The 26,505-nt window shown below is 48.7% G+C and overlaps 1 protein-coding gene across 6 annotated transcripts in view; it reads left to right on the plus strand.

Moving 5' to 3' along the window:
* Window positions 1-24,915, plus strand: part of WDFY4 (WDFY family member 4) — a 295,121-nt gene extending 270,206 nt beyond the window's left edge. For 5 of the 6 annotated variants that reach the window (XM_086680247.1, XM_086680245.1, XM_086680243.1 and 2 more), the window contains 9 exons: window positions 4,796-5,008; window positions 7,981-8,128; window positions 9,191-9,375; window positions 10,247-10,405; window positions 15,157-15,336; window positions 17,181-17,363; window positions 19,571-19,655; window positions 23,316-23,427; window positions 24,446-24,915. In XM_086680247.1, the coding sequence (XP_086536373.1) occupies window positions 4,796-5,008; window positions 7,981-8,128; window positions 9,191-9,375; window positions 10,247-10,405; window positions 15,157-15,336; window positions 17,181-17,363; window positions 19,571-19,655; window positions 23,316-23,427; window positions 24,446-24,512 (1,332 nt within the window). In that variant the 3' untranslated portion in view covers window positions 24,513-24,915. The remainder of the gene's footprint in view (window positions 1-4,795; window positions 5,009-7,980; window positions 8,129-9,190; window positions 9,376-10,246; window positions 10,406-15,156; window positions 15,337-17,180; window positions 17,364-19,570; window positions 19,656-23,315; window positions 23,428-24,445) is intronic. The other variant, XM_086680248.1, reaches the window with a different exon arrangement.
* Window positions 24,916-26,505: the final 1,590 nt, after the last annotated feature.

The following is a 26,505-nucleotide window of genomic DNA, read 5'->3' on the forward strand; positions in this document are numbered from 1 at the left end:
CATTTCTCCTCTTCAGCTTCATAGTAGCCTTGAAAACCAATAGCCCACAATAAAGTGGAAGCCAACAGCCTAGGAGTCCATTGGAGGGGGAAGAATGAAGTTGGTGCTCCTTCAAAACCCCACACCCAGAGAACTGTCATTATTTGACCTGTCAATGGTTCCCTGAAAGACCCCACCAGCAAGGCTGTCTTTATTTGACCTCAGAGCCCGCATAATGCAAAAGCCTTTACTTTAGTGGCGTTTGTGAAAAAAGAAACCAGAGACAATTGTTTAACACTCTTGCTTCCAGAGGCAGTGGATATAATTGGGCAAACAATAAGCTAACCAAAAAAACCTAAGTGGAAAAACTAGGGAATGAGGTCTTTATAGGAGGCCTTGAAAAAACTTCAAAATATTCCTGGAACCTAGAAGAACACACACATTCGTAGGGACGTTTTCATGCATAAGGCTGTGTTCATGCTTCGAAGGGCCTAGGCTTCACTTCTGGCCAGCACTGAGGCTCCGTGCAAGCAGGATATGAGAGGTAAAGGCAGTGTTTGCCAGGCAGCTGCTGGCTCTGAAGCCATGCCCTAGCATGCACACAGAGCCCCTCCCTGGACAAAGACTGTAAGACTTACTGGTTCTAGGCATTTAAAGAAATCTTTATCCAGTCATAAGATGACCATTAAACTAACAGAGCAGAGATGTTAGTGGCCATCTACACCACCACCAACAAAAAAACCCAGACTTTATAGAACTAGTTCAGTAAAGTCACTAAACAAACAACAACAAACAGTAACAATAGCAACAAACCCTGGGGAAAGGGGAACATCTGATTTCCAGAGTTGACACATCATATTATCTAAAATGTTCAGTTTTCCATAAAAATTATGAGACATACAAAGAAAAGGAAAGTGTGACCCATACAGAGGGGAAAAAAAGCAGTCAACAGAAACTGTCCCTGAGGAAGCCTAAACTTTGGACTTCTTAGACAAAGATTTTCAATCAGCTATTGTAAATATGTTCAAATAATTAAAACCACATTTAAAGACCTAAAGGAAAGTATGACTATGATGAAAATATAAATAAAGACATAGAAATTGTGCAGAGGAACCAAATAGGAATTGTGGAGATGAAAAGCACAGTAACTGAGATGACAAATTCACTAGAAGGGATCAATAGCAGGTAGAAGAAAGAATCAACAAACTTGGAAGATAGATCAATTGGGATTATCCAGTATGGGGAACAGGAGGAGATTACAAAGAAAAATGAACAGAGCCTAGGCACCTGTAGAACACCAACATACCCAAAATGGAAGTACCAGAAAGAGAGGAGACAAAGGGGCACAAAGAATATTTGAAGAAATAATGTTCAGAAACATCCCAGTTTTGATGCAAAGTATTAATTTATACATCCAAGACACTCAATAAATTCCAAGTAGGATAAACTCAAAGAGATCTGCACTTAAACACATCATAATCAAACTTTTGAAAAGGAAAGTCAAAGGAAGAGTCTTGAAAGCAACAAAGCATTCATGACTTACAAGATATCTTTGACAAGATTAACAGTTAATATTTCATCAGAAACCATAGAGGCAAGAAAGCAGTGGTATGAAATAGTCAAAGTGCTCGAAGACTATCAGCCAAGAATTTTATAGCCAGCAAAACTATTCTTCACAAATGAAGAAATTAAGACATTCACAGATAAATAAAACTAAAAGAATTTATAACTAGCAGATCTTCCCTACAAGAAATACTAAAAGGAGTTCTTTATCCTAAAATAAAAGACAGTAACTCAAGTCCATGTGAAGAAATAGAGGAAATGAATGATAATAAGGAAACAGAAATGATAAGGTTGGGTAATGAAAACCCTCGTTGTGAAGGAGAGAATAAAGACAGAGAATAGTACCTGGAGGAGATGGAAAGTTGAGGAAATATTATGGTTTTCTTTTTTTTTTTTTTTATTTTAAGAAGCAAGTTTAAAAGGTAGTGGGAAAGAGAGGTTGGATGTATAAGGAAAGGAATAATACATTCTTGAGAAAGCAGGAGTATTTGGAATACAAACCACAGGTAGAGGGTTAGCTTTAGATAAAAGGTGGGTCAGATTCCTGAGTTAAGTAGGGAAGGCAGTCAGGGGTTGCAGATGAAAGTTAGTTTATATGTATTGTCACAAAGATGTGGGAATTTCCAACTGGTATCTGTGCTTTTCTCTGGAAAGTAGGAGGTATGGCCGGTGGCTGAAAACAGACAGTGGAAGAGAGTCAGAGGTAAGGAGAGAGTAGGAAATGTGAACTAGTCATCTTGAGTGATTAAGCATGAGTTGACTAGAGAAACATTCCTCGGTTTTCTGGCAATGTTCAGTGTCCATTTGAAATTGGTGACCAAAGATTATGGGATAATCAGTGTGCCCTCTTGTGTGATGATACTCTGGTGTAAGCACGAAGACAGAAAATATTTGAGTTGGTTCAGAGTGCTGCGAAAAGACAGTACACACAATTCAATAGCATAACAAGATGCATTGAGCAGAATGTTATTGAAATGATAAACTGCTAAATCTAAGCTGCATCAAGGTGTTGCTGAAGATAAGGGAGTGTTGATAGATTGCAAAGAAGTAAAAGGGTGAGGAGACTAGAAGTTTTGACAAAACAGAAGAATAGTCTTAGGGAGTAGTTAAATGATCAGCAAGGCGAAGAGGTGGCTTTCACCAACAGGGATGTTTGAATGAGAGATTCTGAAGAGAGAGCACTTATGGATACTGGCATGAGTTAAGATGTGTCTGTAGGAGTAGGTAGCTTTAGGAGTGGAGGCAAAGTCATTGGAGAAGTATCACTTAAGGAACTGAGATGTGAAACGTGGAAATCAGTGAGGGAGAAGAAGGGAGGGCATGACCAGGAGTCACCATGTTTGATAAGTGAGACAAAGAGTTGGCAGATGGCAGCAGTGATGATGAGGAGGGGGGCAGAGTTCAATTTCGTAAACCACAGAGGAGCAGATTGTTCTTTTAGCAAGAAGGTAGAGGAAAAATGGTCCGCAGGTGGCGATGTGGATCAGGGAGGACACCAACACCACCTCCGGGCCCCAAGACACATGGCATGTAACTCAGCAAGCAGCTACCACTGGAATCTTGGGGAGAGCCAGGCTTCATCTAAAGAAAGGAGGTGGAAAGGATGCTCTAGAAGAGCTTAAAGATATGAGCTATGTGTTGGTTATAGTGATAGGAAAAAATGTCCAGAGGAAAGGTCGGATGTCCTGGCCTGTGGCCTTTTTGAAGCCACTTTGGCCATATACCTCAGAAAACTAATGTGGCATGTCCACCCAGAGGATCAACGAAGGGTTGCTTAGACAATCCCAAACGAATGGCTTTGGGTCTGGGGACCCAGCCCTGAAGTTGGGCTCTGCTTAGATAAAAGTGCCATCTTTCAGGTGAACTGGAAAATCTACACACTGGCCCACATTTCCTCTTGCTCATGTGTGGCAACTGTTGAGGAATATTGCCAACCTGGGTGCCCTAATCTGAGCTGGCATCATTCATCTGGGCTGTACCCATGCAGGATGGAGCATGCTTGGGCTCCCCTGCTAAACTTCTTTGTGCTTCCTATCAGATGGCACCTTTAGTTGAAGAGAGATATTGCTGACTTTCAACAGGAGCCATGTTCCTGAGTGGGCTGAGGTTTAGGTCCCATTCAGAGGATGTAAGCTCAGAGTAATTCTTCATGGCTGAGTCTGGAAACTCTTCTGTCCATCTTCCTTGGAGATGGGAAGGCTACAGATGGGCAGATGTTCCTCAAGGTCATCATAGACTTACCCTTTAGGTGTGTGGATGAAATGCTCTTGCCCATTGCATGCTTTGGACTGGACAGAAGTGCCCCAGTCAGGGAAGCTCACATTCCTGGGGACTGAGTTGTCTCTCAAAGGTAGATTCTATCCTTTTCTTTCCAGACATGATTGAGAAAGAGCCTCATACCCAATATGTCAATAATTTCTAGGTACTTGGGTGCAGTGAGATGTGCTCAGTGAGGTTGGATATCCCCTGTGGGGTTCTGAGGTCTGGGAGTCGGGGACTGAGACAGTAGGTTCAAAAACCATACCTGAACCTGCCCCAGAAGTGGGGTAATGACATCTACCAATGAAAGGTGGTGTTGACAGGAAGAGACAATACACATCAAACCCCAAGCCAGTGCCTGGCACCTTGTAGGTGCTCAGTGCCATCACTGCAGTCAACATTATTACATGGAGCTCGCTGTGCACCAGCCATGGACACAAACCAAACCTCACATAATTCCACAGAGAAAGTACAGTTCTTGTCCCCATTTTTTAGAAGAAGAAGATGAAGAAACTGAGGACATAGACGTGAAGGAATATCTATGGCAGTGCTGGGGTCCAATGTGCTCCAGAGCATGTTCGCCTACCTGCTATACTTAGTTTCAAACTCCTGACATCTCTGGTCAGAATCAGCTCTCCCTTTTTCTTATATCGAGATCAACAGGACCCCAAGACTTATTTTCAGTCTGGTCTCTTCCATTTAGATATCAATGCAAGACAGGTATTCTGCGCCTCCTGGTTATATCATAGAGTGAATGCGCTAGGTGATTGGGAACAGTTAGATCTGTTTTCCCACTAGCTGGAGGCAGGAATTGGGTGGTCCTTGGGTGGCCTGTATGTCTGCCCACTTAGTGCTCCTCAAACTCTGGGAGATGTCACATCTTTCCTGTGCAGAGCCAGCATCCTGATGCATCTGTGCCCTCCTGATCTGTGCAGAGGGCTCACAAGTCCAAGGGAGACCTGCATTTTTCATGCTCTTTGGGTTTTGGTTCCAGGCTCTGGAAAGTGACTTTGTCAGTGCCAACCTCCACCACTGGATAGACCTCATTTTTGGGTACAAGCAGCAGGGGTCAGCCGCGGTAGAAGCTGTTAATACCTTCCACCCCTACTTCTATGGTGACAGAATGGACCTCAGCAGCATCAGTGACCCTTTGATCAGGAGCACCATCCTGGGGTTTGTCAGCAACTTTGGACAGGTACCCAAACAGGTACAGTATCCGTGTCGTTAGTCTTGCTTTCTCAGAAGAGTGTATGCACTGTAAGCTTTGAAGTGATAGTGAGGATATTTTCTCCTGGATAGGAACAAGAGAGAGGGCTGGGGATGGGAAAAGGTCTTCCTACACTCCTCAGTATTGGGGCTTAGCCCTCTGTTACCATCTGGTGTTGATGAAGGTGATGACATCATTAACGATACAGTGAACACTCCATTTGCCTGTGATATATGTAACAGACACTACAATAAATCCACAGGATTTAATTTTTTATATGTGTGTCTAGCCTCAGAGCTGTTGTGGAGAGCCAATGAATTAAGACATCAAGTGCTTGAAACACCTGAAATATAATGGGCACTCAACAAATGGTAGACATTAGTGTGATTCCCTCATTGAATCCCCTCATAAGCTCTGGGTATAGAAATTATTCTTTTTTTTTTTTTTTAATTTTTTTTTCAATGTTTTTATTTATTTTTGGGACAGAGAGAGACAGAGCATGAACGGGGGAGGGGCAGAGAGAGAGGGAGACACAGAATCGGAAACAGGCTCTAGGCTCTGAGCCATCAGCCCAGAGCCCGACGCGGGGCTTGAACTCACGGACCGCGAGATTGTGACCTGGCTGAAGTCGGACGCTTAACCAACTGCGCCACCCAGGCGCCCCTAGAAATTATTCTTTTACAGGGGCGCCTGGGTGGCGCAGTCGGTTGAGCGTCCGACTTCAACCAGGTCACGATCTCACAGTCCGTGAGTTCGAGCCCCGCGTCGGGCTCTGGGCTGATGGCTCAGAGCCTGGAGCCTGTTTCCGATTCTGTGTCTCCCTCTCTCTCTGCCCCTCGCCCGTTCATGCTCTGTCTCTCTCTGTCCCAAAAATAAATAAACGTTGAAAAAAAAAAAAATTTTAAAAAGAAATTATTCTTTTACAGATCAGGAAGCTGAGGCTCAGAGAGTCTAAATAAATAACTGGCCTACGATTGCACATTAGCAGATGACAGAGGTAGAGTTCTAGCCCCGTCTGGTTGGCCCCAAAGCCATATTGCCAACAGTGTGACAGTATCTAAGTTCTGCCCTCGGGGCCTCTGGTGAAATTGCAGGGGTCTCATGTGGGCCTTTCGCTCCACCGGCTCCACCCCCCATCAGGTAGTCATCTAGCAACGTGAGGCTATGGGCTCATGGTGACATCCTGGTGAATGGTGTGCAAGAGAAACACTTATTTAACTGATCCCGGCCCCATTGATCCTCAAGCCTCAGTGCAATGTGGAGAACTTTCATTCCTAAGTACGGCCATCTGGGCTATTATCATGGCCCCATGGGCTGGGCTCTCAGCCTGGATGGACATTCAGGAGCCATGCTGGGAAGTGAGTGCATAAGCCCAGCCAATTCCAGGGCCATCTTGGGCAACAGCCTTCTCCATATGTAATCATGAGGCTTGGACGGGCTCATCTCAACAGTGCAAAACTAGTAACATCTTTTCTACCTGGTCTTACGTGACATGCTCCAAGTTTGCTCAGCTCCCAGGTGAGGGGAGTGTGAGAAGTGCCCAAGGGGTGACTTGGAGAATGAACAGCACATCCAAATGTGGGTTCGGCCAGGGAAGGCTTTGTAGGAAGGAGAGAATTTCAAGAAAGAAGCTTGGGTAGCCTAATACTACAGATAAAGCAATTAAATAATTCAAAGTAGTAGCTACCACCATCCAATTGTGTCCTGGGTTGCATTCTCACAGTTCTTGTCCCCACGCAAAAATATTTTCACATCAGTGTGATCACGGAATGGACACGATTTTAGATTCTGATTTTACTTAGGTATCGGATGAGCTTTAAAAAAAGATATTTCTAAGTAATCGTCAGAATTAGAATTCTTCCAGTGGTCCCAACCTAGAGACAAGATTAAAAGACTTCAGGACCATGCACTGTGTCATCAAGGCACTGTGCCTGCTGAAGTTATTACAGGCACTGGGCCTGCGATGCTTTAGTCATTCTGTTGGGAAAGAAAGGATGTTCTTTATTTAATGCTCCTTTAGAAATCATCATTCTGATCTCCGTTTGTATTGATCACCCACCCAGCTTTACTAGGTAGTCCAGTATTTGATTAAAGGCTGTAACTGAGCCTAGGCTGCTGTGAGACCCCTCCCAGCTGCCTGCTGAACCTCACTTCTACCCGTGTGCCCACCTGCAGCCCACCGTCACACCTCCATCATGGTACCCAGCAGATGTTTCCATCAGGGAGCAGAAGAATGGGCCTGATGGCTGGAAAAAACAGCCTAGTTGGGAAGGGGGGAGGGTGGAGAGCCAGAGCTGGCCTCAGCTGCCCTCTGTGGCAGCAGCAAGATTCTGCCAAGCAGCACGGCCTTGGGCTTCATATTTTGCCTGGTTATGCAAAAAGTTTGGCATTGGGGACACTTTGACAGCAGAGATCTAAGAAAAGTGAAAATAAGAAAGGCCACTAATGGGGTTTGCCTGTGCTCTTTGGAACGTTTGAATGGATGCTATTAAAGAATTCTGTCTTGATGCCCAGATGGACGTGCCTGCAGAGTTTGTAAAGGAAGGGGGGAAAAATGTGAGAAATAGCTCAAGCAAATGAAGAGAGACATGTGATCTAGAGAGAGAAGAGGGTCATTCTGACCCATGATTTGAGAGGCAGCTCTGCCAGGGACCAAGGGCTCCTCAGTGAGGTCATCCTTTTCCCAAGCAGCGTGGAGAAGATGACAGTTGGGCAGCCAGGAAGGCTAATTCTGCTAGTCACGCACCATGACCTGGAGAAAGCAGTGGGCCCTCTCTGAGCCCAAGCCCCTCATCAGCAACATCCGAGGGCTGAACCAGATAGTTCTGTTTTTGTTTATCTCAGTCAGAAGCGAGCCCAGCTCAGGCAGCACTCAGAGCGGAGGTACTGCTGTGGCTTGACTGGGGAGGACTCCTCCGGCCGTCTGTCCCTAATGACTTGTGCGGTATACGTCTGTCCCCTTGCCTCTCCAGCTCTTTACGAAACCCCACCCAGCCAGGACCGCTGCAGGGAAGGCTTCACCCGGAAAGGATGCCGTCATACCTGCGAGCCTCCCCAGCCACCCACAGCCCTTTTTCTACAATCTGCAGTCACTGCGGCCCTCCCAGGTCACAGTCAAAGGTAACCACCTGGTCAGCTCTGTTTGGCGCCCTGTCCTTTAGTGACTGGTGTTCCTTTGGAGACTCAGGGGCGCAGACCCTTCAGGGTCTTGGGGTCTGACTTTGGATGGCTGTGTCTCTAGTCACAGCAGGAATCTGGGGAGGCCTGTGCCCTGGAAGTGTCCGGAAGCACCTCTGTTAGATCCTGACAGACTCACCTGTCTGCCTGTCTATCTAAGACACACATTCCCCTCCTTCTTTCATATATGTGTGTGCGCACATACACACACACCTCTTTCTTTTTCTTTCTCTCTCTTTCCTGCACACACACACATACACCCCTCCTCACCTCCAAAGCCAGATTTCCCGAGGGGAAGGAGGGTTGCAGCCTCTGTTCCTTAGTACCCACAGTCACCGTTGCTCCTAAGCACCCATGCGGGCCTGCAGCCACTAGCCAGGAGCAGCTGACCTGGGGCACACAGCCCAGTGTGAGTTCCAGCCCTGCTGCTTCTTAGGGAAACTGTGGGTGAAGTCTGATGTCTGGGCCATCTGGGGCATGCACTGCTTTTGGGAAATCCCAAGACAAAGGGCAACATTCTGGAGTTCTATAAGGAGTACAAGGCCAGGTTTGTTGGGGGTTTTGGTGTGTCCTTTTTTTCCTTCAACTCCAAGAACAGTGCCTGTGGCACACCCATCCCTACCAGATAAGGTGTCCAGGAGGGACAGGAAGGGCAGAGCCCCCCAAGGCTCCTGTGGCTTTGTGCCACCTGCACCGACAGCCTCAGCCACTCCTCCCCTGATATCAGCCCCTTAGAGACACTGAAAACCTGTGGCCACGTGCAAGCTTAACGTATGTGCTAAAACAGGGGAGGAACCCAGGGCCAGGGGACCCAGCTCGGGGCCAGGGTCTAACACAGCCCCTGGAGTGAGGCCCTGGAGTGAGGTGCCTTGACGAGCAAGTGGCTACTGCCCAGGCTTGTGCTTTGCCAAGTCCAGGTCACCTGCCCATGGCTCCTCCCTGGGCACAGAGAAAGGGGGTGTTGCCCCTTGGCGGGTAAGCTCCACCATACTAACTGGGGGGTAGATATGTACCTTTTCTCTCTAGGCTCAGAATCCCCCAAAGGAGCCATTGGCCACATCGTCCCTACCGAGAAGACCATCCTGGCTGTGGAAAAGAACAAGATGCTGCTGCCTCCGCTCTGGAACAGGACCTTCAGCTGGGGCTTTGATGACTTCAGCTGCTGCCTGGGGAACTATGGCTCTGACAAGGTGGGCGGGTGTGGGGTGCAGGCATGGGGCACGCGGGCAGGCGGGGCGCAGGGTGGTCACCGTTGAGGCAGAAGCAGTCAGAGGGCGAGTCCAAAGCACGCACCGCTGCCCCACTTCCTCCTTGTGCCTGTGCCCCCTGCCTGAGAGGGAGACGGCTTGTGCGGCCCGGCTGAGGTCCCCTGTGGGCCAAGCCTCCAACCCATATTCTAAGGAGCGGAGCTTACAAGTTCACAGTGCATGCTGTCACTTCACAGCAGTCTCTGCCACCAGCCGGTCACTTGGCTGCGTGGAGGCCACTCAGACTCTCAGTCTGGGTGTGGAGTCTTGGGGTTCCCCTGGCATTTGCTCACGGCTCAGACTCCGAGGACACTCACTGAGCATTGAGCCAGCACCAGAAGCGAGCCGTCTGGTTGCCCTTCATCTACCCTTGACTCAGGCCACAAAGTTACTTCACATCTTGCTGTGGCCCTGGCCACCTCCAGCCTCCTTTCCTAGCCCAACTTCCCTCCCACCCTACATCCCACGCACCGATCACATGACATGAACTCCCTGCCCACCGAGCTCTCCTTTGCCACCCCCAGCCTTCCCTACCACTTCATGAGGCAGCCAGGTGTTTACAACGTCTCCCTAACTCCCTGCTCGCTTGTGTCTCCCCACTCACTAGAGTATGAGCTCCCTGGGGACAGGCTTGGATTGCCTGCATTGGGTCACCAGTGCCAGCCTCCGGAACACATGACATGTCCTGCAGTTCCCATGGCACACAAGCAGGCCAGCAGCATCCAGACCTGCCCTTGTCCCTCTGTCACCCTGTCCGGGCTCTCGGCCCTGTGCTGGCTGGGGCGCCAGTGTTCACCCCACTTGTCTCCCATAGATCCTGACGACATTCGAGAACCTGGCTGCCTGGGGCCGCTGCCTGTGTACCGTGTGCCCAGCCCCCACAACGATCATCACCTCTGGGGCCAGTGCGGTGGTCTGTGTATGGGAGCTCAGCATAGCCAGAGGCCGCCCGAAAGGCCTGCACCTCAAGCAGGTACGATACCTCAGGTGGGGATTTTACCTCAGGCGGGGATGGTGCCTCAGGTGGAGATCGTGCCTGGGGCATGTGTGGTGCCTCAGGCAGGTATAGTGCCCTAGCGCCATCTAATTCCCTGTGCACCAAAAGCCCTGCCTCCCTCAGGAGCCGAGAACACCGAGAGGCACTGGTGACGGCACATGGCTGTTTGCTGTTAGAAGGCCACGGTTTCGTGCCCACGGTGGTTTTGACAAGCCCACAGGGCAGGTGGCCCTGTGGGACCCATCCCTCAATGAGAGATGCCGCTTACGCGTCAGAGCCAGTGAAAGCAGTTTCCTTGCACTTGAGAACATTTTTGATCATGTGCCGTGGGCACTTGTGCGGATGGCCTCCTTTTACCTTCTCAACAACACTGTAAACTAGGTGCTATTCTTCTCCTTACTTTACCGGTGGAAAAAACAGGTGCGAAGAAGTCAAGTGACTCGTCGTGCAGCCGGAAATTGAAAGGCTATTTCAGAACAGCAGTGGAGTAGAGCAGAAGCAGGCGGGGGCAGTGGGCTCCTTCCAGTCCTGCCTCAGGAATCACTGCCGCTCTCGTAACAAGCAGAGTGTACTCGCTGTTTGCTTGAGACTCTGTACATTCGTTTTAGTCTGGTGAATCCGGCACCGTTATTCCCACTTTCACGCAAGGAAACTGAAGCTCAGAGAGAGCGAGTTTGCGTTTTAATCTGGGTCGATCTAACTCTAAACCCACGCTTCCTGCCTGTGCATCCTGGAACCTGCCCAGAATACCACTAGGGTACGCTTCCAACTCTAAAATGCAGCTCATTTTTACATCTGTATTCGTAGTTAGCCATATAGACCCAAGATGACAACCACCAAAATTAATCATACAAAACTCACCACGGATCAGATTTCCTAAACCGCACATGTTTCACTGAAACTGCTCCGCGGTTTCTCTGGATGCTTTTCAAGCCCTCCCCTCACCACCCTACCACCCCCTGCAGTACACGTGTGGTGCAAGGTAGGCGCACTCAGTAGACGTGAGGTAAAGAACGACTGGGTCAGTGCTGAGGGGGCCGATTACTCCTGTGGAGCAGTGGCACCTGCTGAGGGAGCTGTGCAGGCCAAGTGCAGGCTGCCTTCCCCAGACTCTCAAAGCCAGCCTCGGAGCGCCCTGTCTTTTCACCTTTTCACACTGTTCTAGGTTTCCTTCTCCTTCCGTGGACTGTGGGCAGGGGGCTACGTTCTTACTCCTGACCTGTGTGAAGAGACCGCACATTATTATTACTCTATGGAGTGCTCCCTTATCCCAGGCACCACTTTAGGGATGCCCTAGATCCAGCCTGACTGCAGAGCCGGCCTTGGGGAGTCGGGGAAGCGGCCTCCCGCTCCCAGGTCCCTTTTCAAAATGAAGATGTGCTATATAAAAGCCCTGTATTGACAGCATAAAAATGTAATTCATCATCCTCTCCTAGTTATAAATCAAGAGGAAAAGGTAAGGGGAATCCCACATGCTCTTATTTCCTACGCAGAATAAAATCCTTTATCATTTACCTGTAGTGGCTGACATGGCCTTGGGGATCCCCCAGACCACCAGCTGCTCAGTGAGGGGGTCTGTCCCTGACTTGCCGGCAAAGACATCATTAAATAGTTTCATACACAGTTTTTTTTTTAAGTGTTTCATTTTTTAAAGATATTACAACATTAAAGACAAATTTCAAATTCACTTCAAAGTTGAATGATTCTCTATAATCTCTATAAAAGTTTCCATTGTCACATACTGCCATCCCCAGCTATACATATTTATACCATTCTGATCATTTTGTAGATATGTTTATTCTGTTTCCACCCAGCCTATCAAATTGTTTCTGCTTCTCCACAGTCTGTAATTTACATTTCAATTGTTCCATATTATTTCATTTCCATAAAATTACATTTCAATTGTTTTGTTATGTCAGTGCGCCACGGTTTAATAAACCGTTTCTCCTCAAACTAGACAATTACATTACTTCCAAATTTTAACTATTTTAAATAATGTTGCAGACAACAGCTTATATAGATTGCTGTTTGCTCCTGATTAATCGTTGCCTTAAAATAAATTTCAAGAAGTAGAACTACCAAGCAGGGACATAGTGCTTTCGATAGTGGTTCTGTAACTTTACATTGCCACCGCGATTAATTAAGAGTGCCCATCTCACCACAAGTGTCCAGCATGAGCAATTATTTCCAGAGGCTTTTGTTTTGTTTTATTTTATTTTATTGTATTTTATTTTATTTTATTTTATTTTATTGTATTGTATTTTATTGTATTTTATTGTGTTTTATTGTATTTTATTTTCTTTATTTTTTGCTGCTTTATTTAGGCATGATGACAGTGAAGTCATTTTAATTGGCCACGTAGAGAGGTACTGTGACAGTACCCCCTGATTCATGGTTTCACGTGCCATGGTCTCAGTCACCTGTGGTCAGCCATGCCCTGAAACCAGATAATCCTCCTTCTGACTCATCATCAGAAGGTCACTAGTAGCCTCGGGCCATGTCACAGTGCCTATGACATTCACCTCATGTCATCACAGGAAGGACGAGTAGCGTCCAGTAACACATTCTGAGAGAGAGAGGCCACACTCACATAACTTTTATTGCAGTACGTTGTTATAACAGTTCTCTTTTATTACTAGTTATTGCTTTTAATCTGTTACTGTGCCTAATTTATAAATTAAATTTTTTCATAGCTATGTATGTACAGGAAAAAAACAGTACACACAGGGTTTGGTACTACCCACAGTTTCAAGCATCTACTGAGGGTTTTGGAACATGTCCTCCATGGATAAGGGAGACTACTGTATTCTTATTTATTTATTTATTTATTTATTTAAAAATATAATTTATTGTCAAGTTGGTTTCCATACAACACCCAGTGCTCATCCCAACAAAGAGCCAGTAGACAGCACATTGACATCTGCTGTCCTCCTTCACTGATGTCCTCAGCCTTTCCAGATGGGGGTGGCTACGTGCCTCGTGATGAGAGGCAATGAGCCTTACACGGGTGGTCAGTGCCTGCACGCAGACTGGCCCCCCTCACTCTCCAGTGCCTCCCTTTGCAAAGCAGTAGACATGGCTCCATTAATGGACAGCATATGGGGACACTTGGGCTCAGAGCTTCTCTCTCTGAATCCCCAGCCTTTAGTCCAGCATCCCCTGGCTTGCACTCTTTGGAGTCACCATGTCCCCCTACGGTCAGAACTCAGTCATCAGAGCTCCTGTCAGATCCTCTGCTTTTCTCTTCATGTGGACAGCTTCCAGTTTCCTGAGATGACCCCAGTCATCTTCTGTGGGTCACGTCCAGAACCTTGCCAGCCCCATCTGCTTGGTGCCACATTAAGATCTACCGAAAACAGGGGCGCCTGGGTGGCGCAGTCGGTTAAGCCTCCGACTTCAGCCAGGTCACGATCTCGCGGTCCGTGAGTTCGAGCCCCGCGTCGGGCTCTGGGCTGATGGCTCAGAGCCTGGAGCCTATTTCCGATTCTGTGTCTCCCTCTCTCTCTGCCCCTCCCCCGTTCATGCTCTGTCTCTCTCTGTCCCAAAAATAAATTAAAAAAAAAACGTTGGAAAAAAAAGATCTACCGAAAACAAACAGGAATCCCTGGCAGAACTCTTCCTGGCTGTGACCAGGCAAAGTGACAGCTTTGAAAAATGATGCTCAGACTCATTGACCCAAATGAGTGAGCAGTCATCCGTCCTGAGGATGGAGGTTTACCACTAGGTAAGCCAGGGTAATCACATTTCAGAACGCCATCTCTGCACTTCTCTGGCTCATTCCAGAAGACAGCTGCCCGTGTGGATGCAGCAGCTCTCAGATCAGGCTTACCTGGCAGCTTCTGGGACCACTGTGATGGAAACCACACTGTGGCCAGCGGCCGTGGACCTGGGAACACCAGGCCACCCCAGCCCCTCCGGCACGTGTCCCTGGGGAGCAAGGCCTCTGGCCATATCTGGATACATAGCCATCTGTGAACCCGGCCAAACCCAGCACAGGCCAACCTGAGGGCCAAGACCAAGGGCCTGAGTCACCTGCTGCCACGTGGCCAGACAGGCTATGAACCCAGATCCATCAGACTTGAAAAGTCACATCTTTTTTCATGAAGACCTGACAGCCACCCCACCGCCTTCCTTCCATTTTAGTTGGCAGAGGCATGTTTGTTTCTGAGGTTCTCCTGGGGTAATGCTCAAACTGGAGCATGCATGAAAATTTCCTGGAGAGCTTGTGAAAACCCATGGTTTTCATCACAGCCCCGCCCCCAGAGTTTCTGACTCAGTCGGTCTTGGATAGGGCCCAAGAATTTGCATTTGAATTTCTAGCTGATGTTTATGCACCTGGTTGGGACACTACACTTGGTAAATCAGTGTCCTTGCATGTGACTAGTGGTACGTGCAGCTTCAATGCGCAAGGCCAAGTGTAGGTGAGCTCACAGCGTGTGAGGGTGCTGCTGGCCTGTTTCAGTTATGATAAAAGGGCTGCAGATCCACCCTGGCTGAGCCTCAACTCCCAGAAATGGATGGAACTGAGAGGCCAGCAGAGACTCATGTACAAACACACACATGGAAACACATGCACACACATACCACAGACTTTGGAATCATGGAATCACCCTGAATCTCTGTTTCCTCATCTGGAGCCCAACAGTAAGTGGGAAGGCAGGAAATCTCCCCAGGTTCCTAGATTGAGGGTCCCTCCCATAATCCGTGGGTCTGCTTCTTGTCCCCAGGCCTTATATGGACACACACAGGCTGTCACATGCCTGGCAGCATCAGTCACCTTCAGCCTCCTGGTGAGTGGCTCCCAAGACTGTACTTGCATCCTGTGGGACCTAGACCATCTCACCCACGTGGCCCGCCTGCCTGCCCACCGGGAGGGGATCTCTGCTCTTGCCATCAGTGACGTCTCGGTGAGTCCTCACTTTCTCAATGTCTATGAGCCTGCCTGGAAGCGTGGTGCAGTGTCCCAAGAGAAAACCCAGGAACAAAGAGAGGCTGATCTCCCAAGAATGTTGAGAAATGTTGTCCCAAATGTGTGGAGTATTCTTTGCCCAGGCAGAGTGGAGCCATCAACATGTGCAGCATCTGGTTCTAGATTTTATTTTTTCCTTTTTTATTTTTCTCCCTCAGGGTGGTGAGAGTGGTGGGAGGTGTCTGTTCTGGCACAGGCATGAGGGAATTGGGGCAAGAAGTTGGCTTTGGTAAGAGATCTTCTGGGCTTGGTGGACTAATTCAGTTCGCTGATGTTAAGTCAGTGTTAACTCATCAGGTGCTTCTGGTCTCCATGGCAGCAAGTGCTTCTGTTTGTCCCTCCAAGCTGCTACCAAAGATAAGCCTGTCAGGAACGTGTGTGTGTGTGTGTGTGTGTGTGTGTGTGTGTGTGTGTTATGTCTGAGTGAAACAGAGACAGACAGATAGAGACCAAGACAGAGAGAACAGAAAGAGTTAGAGAACTATATATCTAAATCTCAGTGTGGAATTTCTCCCAGGCTGGAATCCTCATCATAGGGCATGGGGTTCCGTGAGGATTCAAAGGCTCTGCATCTTCTCACAGAAAACCATAGGAGTCCAGGGCATGGATAGAGTGGCAAGGGGATAATAGAAAGAGGGGGAGATAATGAAGAAGGCTCCTCGTCCCAACTTTAGCCAAACATGGTGTTCCAGGTAAACTTGAATCTAGGATGAATCTTACATGAGCAGAACAGAGGATGGATGGATGGATGGATGGATGAATAGGTATGTGGCTGGATGGATATTTGGGTGGATTAATGGGCGGATAGGTAAGTGGGCAGATGGAGAGTGGATGGATGGATGGATGGATGGGAGGATGGTGAGTGAATGGATAAATTGGTGGATGTGTTGGGAAAGGCACCAGGCCCTGATCTGAGAGAGCATTATAAAGAATAATGTCCTCAGATCTCAGAGGAGACATATCATGACCAACAACTTGTTGAATTCAACTTGTCCTGAAGCCAACTGAATTCACTAAGTGCCTACTGGGCTCAGGGTTGGGTGCTTGGCAGAGATGTATCAGACATGGTCCTCAGCCTCAAGCAGACTCTAACAGAGCCAGACAATTCAGAAAGAGGTATGATGGAGCCCAGGGGGCTATGGAAGGGCACTGAGTTCCCTACGTCCTTTCTGTGGTTAGGGCAAGGCTCAAAGGCATGGCTCCAGCTGGTTTTATGAGTCCTCAGTGTCAGTGACCACTATACCATTGGCCATAATATTGACAAGGACTTGAGAAGAAAACTCTAGACATAAACATTTCAAGAGGTTCAATGGGGACATTTCTCCTCAGAAATTCCCTTCAGAGAGACATCGTCAATTCTTTGAGCCATATACAATCATTCAAACCTCTGTACTCTGCCCTCTACCAAGTGATATCCAAATCTTCTTCATGGGGACAGGGCTGGCCTGCCTGCCCTGTCCAGGCCCCATGTCTGGAGCCAGAGGTAGTCTCCAGGCTGTGGAAGGAGTCCAAAGGGTAAGTCAGCCAGTTTGTGTCAGAGAAAGCAGTATCCAAACACATGACTGCAGTATGCAAATAGCCAGGAATTTGTAGTTGTGTGAAAACACAAGAGACCTATGAGCCATCTAATAAGAAGTGGGTGTCTTAGGTCTTGGAGTACCTTCGTTAGTCTTCAGAAGATAGCAGGTTAAGGGTGCTGGGGTGTGCAAACTCTGGCTGAGCAAATGCGGATGGGCAGGCAGTGACCTCAGCATGGAGTGAAATCAATTTTTATTGCTGCAGGGCACCATTGTCTCCTGTGCGGGAGCCCACTTGTCTCTGTGGAATGTCAACGGACAGCCACTGGCCAGCATCACCACAGCCTGGGGCCCTGAAGGAGTCATAACCTGCTGCTACATGATGGAAGGGCCAGCATGGGACACAAACCATGTCATCATCACTGGAAGTCAAGACGGCATGGTTCGGGTAGGTGTGTCTTGGGCAGAATGAAGGCAGAATGAAGGCAGAATGAGTACAAGAAAGTGGTCTTTGTTCTCACTTCCTCCAAGAGCCCAAATTTATAGGCTGCATTTGAGACCAAATGGTATGCCAGACTAGGTCTTCATGGCAAGTGAGGGCAAAGGCAAGGCTCTCTCCAGGCAAAACGTAGATAGATAGATGATAGATAGATAGATAGATGATAGATAGATAGATAGATAGATAGATAGAAGATAGATAGAATTATGTATATAATTGTATACACACATATACTCATGAAATGAAATAAACATTTATTAGCACAAGGTGTGAAAGCTGAACGGTCAAATGTGTAAGAACATAGCCCAGTGCTGAAAAGAAATATTTGGGCGATCCATTCACATACTTGCCCATCCATCATCCACCTATCTGTTCACCCACTAATCCATCCAACTATTTATCTCTATACCTATTCATCCATTCATCCATCCTTTCATCTATCCATCCAATAATACATCTACCTACCTACCCAACTATTTATCTCTCTACCATTCCTTCCTTCCTTCCCTCCCTCCTCCTTCCGTCTCTCCATCCCTCCCTTCCTCCTTTCCTTCCTTCCTCCATTCCTTTCCTCCTATACAATGATCTATCCTTCCATATACCTATCAATTTACCCATGAATCCATCTATACATCCAAATATTTTTTATCTGTCCATCACCCTAACTCTGGCTCTGTACCAAACTCATCATAGAAGCCACAGGGAACACAGAAATTAATAATAGGCCACTATCCTCCAGCTGATCTTATCCTAGAAGAGAATACAAACGGAAAATACATGTATGCAATGCATGCTATGACCATGATAATCAAAGAGTGCCATGGACCCTCTGAGGAAAGCCATGGAGAGGGAAAGCATCAATAAACCAGGAAGAGAACGAAACAGAAACATTGAAGTGTGAGGATTAGCCTGGGAAGAACAGGCAAGCTTTCTGAGACTGACAGGAGGGATGAAGGAATGAGTAAAGATAAGGAATAATTCAGAGGCTCACTTAAGAAACTGTCAACTGAATTCCACAGTTTAAAGGAAATGTTGACTGAAGGCCATAATGTATTCAAGAAAATGTCCATTGATTGCTTCAAATGTTTATGAAAGCTGGCTGAGTGCCGTCATGGCTAAAACTTGGCCTTGCTTTGCATGGGTGTCCATGCCCCAAGGCTCAGAATAATCATGGAGATAATACTTGCTGAATAAATATGTGGTGAGGGTCCAAAGGGAGTATGGATTTATTTCTAACAGAGAGACATGAGAGGAGATGGCAGTATAGCTGAGTCCCAAGAATGAAGAAAAGTTACAGCATATGGAGAGGCCAAGCAGGCTGAGAGGTCACTGTGTGTGGGTGGGAGAGACAAGGCTGAGGAGGGTCCCTTGAGAAGCCCCATTTGTGGGCTAGGAGGGGTACATCGTCTCTGCAGAGAGCAGGGCATCCTGGGCTAGCCAGAACATGAGTAGGTCAGGGAGGCCTGGGCTTGGTGGGGTGACTCACACTGTGGGTCAGTCAGAGGAGCTCAGGCTGGCCAAGCAGCAGGTGCATTTTTTTTTTTGTGGGCCCCCACGTCATGAGTGAGAGACTTTCATGCACGCAGCACTCATTCATCCAACATGGCAATTGAGCTCCTGGAATGGCCCAGGGCTGGGTTAGGCCTGGTGTGGAGTTCAAAAAATCATTAAGAGTAGGCTGATCCTTGCCCTTTGTCAACATAACATCTGGATTCAGCAAGTGAGAAGCCATATGCAGTCAGCATGAGGACGTTAATAGAAGGGCGTGCGACCAAGAGCCAGACACAGAGAATGGGAAGGCCTAGCTGCTAAGTGGTGAGGGAGGCCTCCAGGGATGGCGGCAGCAGGGTGAAAGGGCATTAGCTAAGTAAAATGACCATAAACTAGCTGCTGGGTCTCATCCCTGCAGATGAGAGGTTGAGGACGGAGGCACTATGGTCACAGGAGGGCAGAGTAAACCCACCTAAGCTTCAACGGTGCTCTACTGAAGCCTAAGTAATTTTTTGTCCCCAAGAATACATTAGTGTTGGAAGTGAAAGGGGACCATATTCCCATCCCTTCCCTCAGGGTCCGTTGGATGTGAGGGAATGGGATGGGCCCGAGGCCACAGACAGGATCATTTCCCCAGCCATCGGCCCTTTCTCTTTTCTGGACAGATTTGGAAGACTGAGGACATGAAGACATCTGTTCCCGGGCTGGTAGCACCAGAGGACCCCTCAGCTCAACCTCTGAGCCCAAGAGGTACCTGCCCTGCTAAGGGTGTGGGGCCTTCGCCTTGCAGTCTTCACTCCCCCCTCCCCTCCCATAGCTCCATTCAGTCCTACGGAGTCCAGGGAAGCCATGGAATCTCTCTGGATGTTGTCAAGTTGGGGGGACAGAGCACAGTTTACTGCAAGCTGCCGGCAGAACGTGAAGCAGCGTGGAGTAGTCCCGTTGCATCCTGGCCCCATCATGCAGGGACCAGCAAGCTCTGGGATGCTCCCTGGACATGTGAACAGTTGGGGCGGTTTTCAGGGGCTTCTGAGCCTCAGAACCTTACAGAGCTTAGTTTGATGTTCTCCATCTGCCTGATGACTCCTCAATGCCAAACTTCCCAGCCCAGGGCCTGGGTCCAAATGCCTACTTGCCTGGACAGCCAGGCTGCAGAAAGGGAAAAGGAGGGGCCAGGAGGGGCCTTGCCATATGCCTGGAGAGAGGAAGTGGTTCCATAGCGCCCCGGCCTGCCCTGGTGATCCTGGCTCCGTCCACCCAACTCCCCATGGCAAGTTCCTCAGAGTGGGTCTGGAGGTCCTCTACATCCGCAATTCCCAGGAGCCTTATTAAAAATGTAGATCTGGGTCCTGTTTTTACCTTAAGCCCTGGCAAAAGATTGGGGGTTGCTAGATTTCCATGTCTAACAGGTCCCCAGGTGAGTGTGGTGTGTACTAAGGTAAAAGAACGACTGTTCTGGAACCCTCTTTGGTTTGTGGCAGATGGGGCTGACGTAAGAAAATCTGTTCTCTATTCTGCCATCATGGCCTCTGGTACCATCACCACCATGGCCACCACTGCTCAGCTTGCAGGGAGACGGCTGACCCTGAGCAGTCTCCATCGTGCGTACTTGCCGTGTATTCTCTAATTTGTCACGACAACCCCGTGAGATAGATTTTACTATGCCACCCATATGAAGGATTAGGAAATTGAAGCACAGAGGCCTAGGAGCTTTCCCAGAGTTACCCAGAAGCGTAGGATTACCATCATTCTCACTTCTGTCCCCAGAGCGGACATAAGCAACCTCAGACCAACTTCAGACTGCCAGGTGAATCTCAACCGCAGATACTGCCATGCATCATCAACAATAGCACCACCCCTGATCACAGGCACAAAGATCACCAGCAAAGCCATCACCTCCTTCTCTTCCACCACAGCTGTCCCAATAGCCCCCAACCATCACCTCCTCCAGCGCAGCAGGCCTTCTTTCTCAGCTCCGTCTTCATCAAAGATTTTGGCCCAGAACCGAGACATTTTTCTTGGTGCCGCCCATGATGAAAGGAAACATGTTACCATGAAGTGTGACTTCTCCTGTCATCATGAGTTCTGGTTTACTCGTATCCCAAGACCCATGATCATTCACGGGACAGAATTTATTAGAGTGCTAAGGGCTGCCTTCTAAAAAGAGTAGCCATCTTCAGTTAGTTCCTTTCTAGAATATACTCCACACCTTCCTGATTCATTTAATCATCCATTTATTGTTCTTTCGTCACACAAACATGCACAGACATCTGATCAGCCCTTATTGGGTCCCAGGCTCTACACTGAGAATCCCTTCCTTCAAAATAACACCATCTGGGCACCCTTGTCAATAATGTGGGCAGACCCAAAGCAGTGACCTCAGAAGGATCTACAACCACATTCACTTCATTGTGCCTAGTACCTTGAGGGTCCTTTGGGACTCCAAGGAATCACCCCATCTCAGGGTAAAAAGAAAGATGTGTGGGGTTTGAACATTCTAAAAAAACTCACAACACTTCTTTGAAGAACGGGGGCCAGACTTTCTCCCCTATTTCTCCCACCCAGTTGGAAGAGAGCTAGCATAAAATCCTATTCCCCAGCCTGATTATGAACAATTCTGTGGTACACCTGCATGAAAGCATGCCAGTTCAGTCCTTGGCTCCACTGCCCATTTCTGAAGCTATGGAGGTCCCATGAGGCAAAGGTTGATAAATGGATGTCTGAACAAGAATGCTGGATGGATGGAAAGACCGATGAATGAAGAGCACCTCAAAGACCTTCCACTGGTTCTGGAAGTGCCAGTGCATTCATGGGTTTGTGTTCAGGGTCAACAGTTGTGCTGAGATTGTACTCATTGGGAATGGGGTCCAAAGAAATGAGAAGTGACATGAAAAGCAAGAGGCAGGGCTCTAGACTTAGTTCTATGCCCAACAATTACTCTGTCCCTCGGTTCCCCTGCCCCTGACATGTCAGGATGTGCAGGAAGTACCTAACATGAAAAATAACAGACATAGACAAGAATCTGCTCAACAAAATGCAGGCAAAATGCAGGATGTTCTTATCATTTTTATAGGCTGGTAAGAGCCTTCTTCCTTCATATACCGGCTGATGACATTACGGAGCTCACAAGACTGTTTCAGGCTGGCAGCAGCCCCATCACGCCTGGGTCCACATCCTTCCCCTGCCGTTTGTCCCGACCTGTCTGAGGTCACCACCACCAAATAGAAAACAAGTGCCAGGGTTGTGATTACAGTTTAAGGGAGGATTCAGGTGAAATGGCATGAGCACATGGATGTATTCGTGAAAATCAGGCTGGACCACGGTGTAGAAATAGAAAATCCATTTGCAGGCTTACAAACCTCAGCCTGTGGAGGTCTCGTTGTTCTCCGAATATTGCTCAAACCCGTTTTGCTGGAAGGTGACAGAATCAGGCATGGCACGTGGATGTTTGTACCTGTGTCCTGTTGGTGTGCACGTTGCTATATCCCTCAGATGTCTTAAGGGGCAAGAAAAGAAAGCTTTGGAGATATTGAGGATGCCTCGTTTGTGTACAGACATAATCTAATTTCGGCCCGGAATTCATTTATTTGTCATTTGAAACAAGGACCAACCCAGTCAGAGCACAACGTATTTTAGGAATCACCTCGTAGACTTGGACTCGACCTGGGACACACAAAGGGCTCCGGGAAGGCTTGTAGTGTGGCCTTTTGCACACACACAAAATGTGCACGCATTTCCCGGTGCACAGGCCTCTCCGCGCACGTAGGAGGCCACCCTGGGACAGCTGGGACAGCTATGTCGTTCCTGCCCTGACTCTGAGTGACTTCGCAGGGATGTACCCAGCTGATGTCTCTCCCTCTCGCCCTCCATGTTGAAGGAATTACTGTCTGCCCCCAAATGCAGTCATTAAAATGAGTGAAGTAACAATCATTGAGTTATATTTTTTGAAAAAACGTTCTCAGCATTTAATTATTGGTTGTGGCGTGAGAGGATTTAGATAAGTTGATAATGCCGACTTTATGTAATTTATTTTTACTAGGCAATTACGGGCTGCGTTACATCCTGGCAGCAAGGTATTGTGGGGCATCTTATTAAGCATAAAGCCAGTAAACACTGATGAACAATTTTGCTGAACTAGGCATGCAATTTAGAAAGCAATAATACACAAATCCAATTTGGTACACAATGGATACCGCAGCCCGTCAGCACATGTAACTATCACAGCCTGCAAATTAAATTGGGACGGCCCTTTTTGCAACGGCACAGGCCAAGATTAAATATATTTTCCCCTCAATTTAACAAGTTGCTGACCACAAATATAAATATGTGTGTATGTGTTTGTGGCTCTGCCCGTGGACATCCACGTGCATGCATGGGTTTCCTAATCGTTCTCTCGCACGATCCCCACAGGTCACAGGTGGGAGAAGAATCTTGCCCTCTGTCGAGAGCTGGATGTCAGCCTTGCTTTGACAGGGAAGCCCAGCAAGACCAGCCCTGCGGTGACAGCCCTAGCCGTGTCCAGGTAACCAAGGCCTGGCTCCTTCGGGCCTCCAGCAGCTCAGGGCTCAGGTGGCCTGGCCCTGGAAAGTCGCCTCACTAACGTAGGCACCAGGGAGGGCCCACCTTGCACAAGAGGCAAATGAGGAGCCCACGTAGGGCCCTAGGAAATGTTTTTTAACACACCCATGTTCGTGCTCTCTCTCTCTTTCAAATACCCGTGGATTCATAGAGAAATGTAAAAGGGTATAGCTTTGTAACTTCATGCTGGGGAGGCACTGTTTTCCTGAGGCCCGCTACCGATGCTAACATTTGGTGTGATGAGTATCGTACATTAAAAAAAAAAAAAAGCGCCTTTTGAGAGCTCTAAGCCAGTGTAGAATAGCCAAGTGTCAGCCACTACACTTGATAGACATTATTTGATTCTTCATAATTACCCAATGGAGGTAAGTGGTCCTTTCTGTCATCAACCCATTGCGCACACTAGGAAGTGGAGTCTCCGGAGGCCGCGGGCCTTGGAGAGGCCCTTCCCTTCCTCCCCCACTGCCCTGCAGTTGCTGGCTCAGGGTCTGTGGTGGTGGGAACCACACAGTGTTCCAGAAGCCAGGCTGAAATGAAGTGGGCTAGTGTAGGACATGGGAAAAGGGGGCCGGAGAGTCCGGAGCCCGAACTCTGCTGGAAAACTTGCCATTCGTTTGTAAGGGGGCCAGACTGTCTCTTCACAGGACAAAAGGCACACTTGGAGATGCTGGAGAGAAAAGTCAGGGCCTCACCCTGCTGCCAGGAGCCTGGGCATCTTGGGGAGTCCCCCCATACTCATGAGGGGTGCCACAACCCTCAGAGCTCAGAAGTTCCCCCTCTTCGGGGTCAAAGCATTCTCCAATTCTCCCAGCCCCCACCCCTGCCTCAGGTGGAGGTCAGGTGCAGGCCCCACGGGGTCCTGGGCCGAACCCGCCATGTCGCAGCGTCCTGAGTGCCAGCTGGGATGAGTGGGACCCACAGGCTTGGCTCTAACACTCCTGTCTGTTCCTTCTCTTCCCAAGAAACCAGACCAAACTCCTGGTCGGCGATGAGAAGGGGAGAATATTCTGCTGGTCTGCAGAAGGGTAGGAAGAAAGACAGTGGAGGTCAGGTGGAGTGAGCGGCAGGTGCCCTGAGTGGCGGCAGCAGCACCAGCAAAGGGAGGCTGTCGCGGTGCCTGGGGCACAGAAGACTCTCGCCTGAGGAAGGGGCTGCTGGCCATCAGAGCTGCACACCCCGAGCCACTCCATGGCCCATGCGACTTTGGCCTTGGGTTGCCCAAGGACACACTCCATAAGAAGGAGAAGAGCACCTGGGAGCCTGGGAGCAGCGATCTGGAAACTGTGACTCACTCACAAGCTGCCCACGAACTCACAAGACTCACCTTTTCAAAGGGCTTATTACACTGAAAAAAATTGGGTCACTTGCTGGAAGCTAATGGGAAATATTGGATTGTCTTTATTTTATTAAAACGACTGTTTTCAAAATGGAAGAGGGCTCGTGAGTGTAAGATCACCACCCTTTTCCACTCAGGTGTTCGCATCCCATACCTAGAAAGGCAGGAAGGCCTCAGGGAAGCACAGCCCACCCTCAGAGTGTTTCTCAGGCCCTCCTGCCTCCCTCTCTGGAATCTGGCTTTCCTGCAGGCTTGCCCGCCAGACAAGGTTCGTGGGGAGCGAGGGGCTATGCTCAGGAGGCCCGGCTAACGTGGCTGACAGGACGTGAACGTGAGTCCTCTGGCAAGCATAGGGAAGTCAGCCTGGGGGTGAGGGAGAGGCACGCTGCCGAGGTGTGCCTACCCTATCTCTGTGCCCCAGAGAAGACTTGGGCTTGGCAGGCTTTTCCCAGGGCCTGACCTTTCATGAGGGTCAAGGACCCCCGTCCACATGTTGATGTGGAGCTGGAGCTCCTCCTGGGAAAATTCGGGCTGCTACGTGACTTGTGCTCTCCATCCGAGAAGATGGCAGGTAGGGAGTCAGCTGAGCCCCTCTGAGGAATTCCAGTGCCTTCCAAGGCACCAGTCACTCTCAGTCCTGTTGTTGGGCACTGAAGGCATCACCCGATTCCAATGCCTTCTCTCCACCCCCAGACTTTCAGAGCTCCTTGAAAGGCAATTCACCTGCCTCTTCAGTGAAAACAAGCGGGTGCACGGGTTGCAAATCTCCTTAGCAACTCCCCTCCCTGAGATTTTTCCCTCCAGGGAACACAATCCTTTCCATATTTCTGCAAGCCCTGCAGAGGCCCTGATGAGTGTCCCCATTCAGCGTAGCTCAGGGCTGGGAATGGCAAGAAAATGGACTTTGATGTCTTATGGCCTGGGTCGCCTGGCCTCCAGGGGCAGTGAGTCAATTTAAAGATAAATCTTCAGAACGGACAGGTGGTATGCAGCTATGTCAAAGATAGTGAGTGAGGGATGGTTAGCAAACAGTGAGCTATCTGTAAACTTTGAGGTCTTTGCAAAGGGCAAGACAGAGGATGAGGTGCTTCTCAGGTCCACTGCCCCCCTCCCTGGGTGAGAAGGGCCTGTGTCTGACCCCAGGGCCAAGGATCACACCGCCTCCAGCACTGTCTGCATGCCTCTTAGCAGACGCCCCATTTGCAATCCCCTCGTCAGTCTGGGGCTGCACGGAAGGGCCATAAATTGAAGAGTGGAGAGCGCCACTCCCCAGGAAGGTCAAGAAGCAAGTCATAAATATCAAGGCTGGGCGTGCTGTCATGTTTCAAACACCATCCATAGCATTTACCTAAGGCTGAAAGGTCTGCTGGCCCAAAGGCTGTCTTGGGCGCATTCACTTGACAAATATTTCCTGGACGCTGCCTTTTGCTTGCCCACATCACTAGGAAAAGGGAGGGGTGGGGGTCAGGTCTTGTTGGAGTCTTGGGGATAAGATATCTGTGCAAACAAATGTGACTAGGGGTGGAAGGGCTAAAAGAGAGACATCCCATGCCTTAGGGAGGACCTAGGCGATATTGTGGCTGTAGTAGTCTGCTCAGGCTTCCAGAACAAAGTACCATAGGCTGGGGAGCTTAAACACAAAGATTTTTCGGTTCTGGAGCCTGGAAGTTAAAGATCAAGGTCAGC

Source organism: Puma concolor, chromosome D2 (genome assembly GCF_028749965.1).
Source record: "Puma concolor isolate L17-30 chromosome D2, mPumCon1.1.hap2, whole genome shotgun sequence".
Classification (NCBI taxonomy): Eukaryota; Metazoa; Chordata; class Mammalia; order Carnivora; family Felidae; genus Puma; species Puma concolor.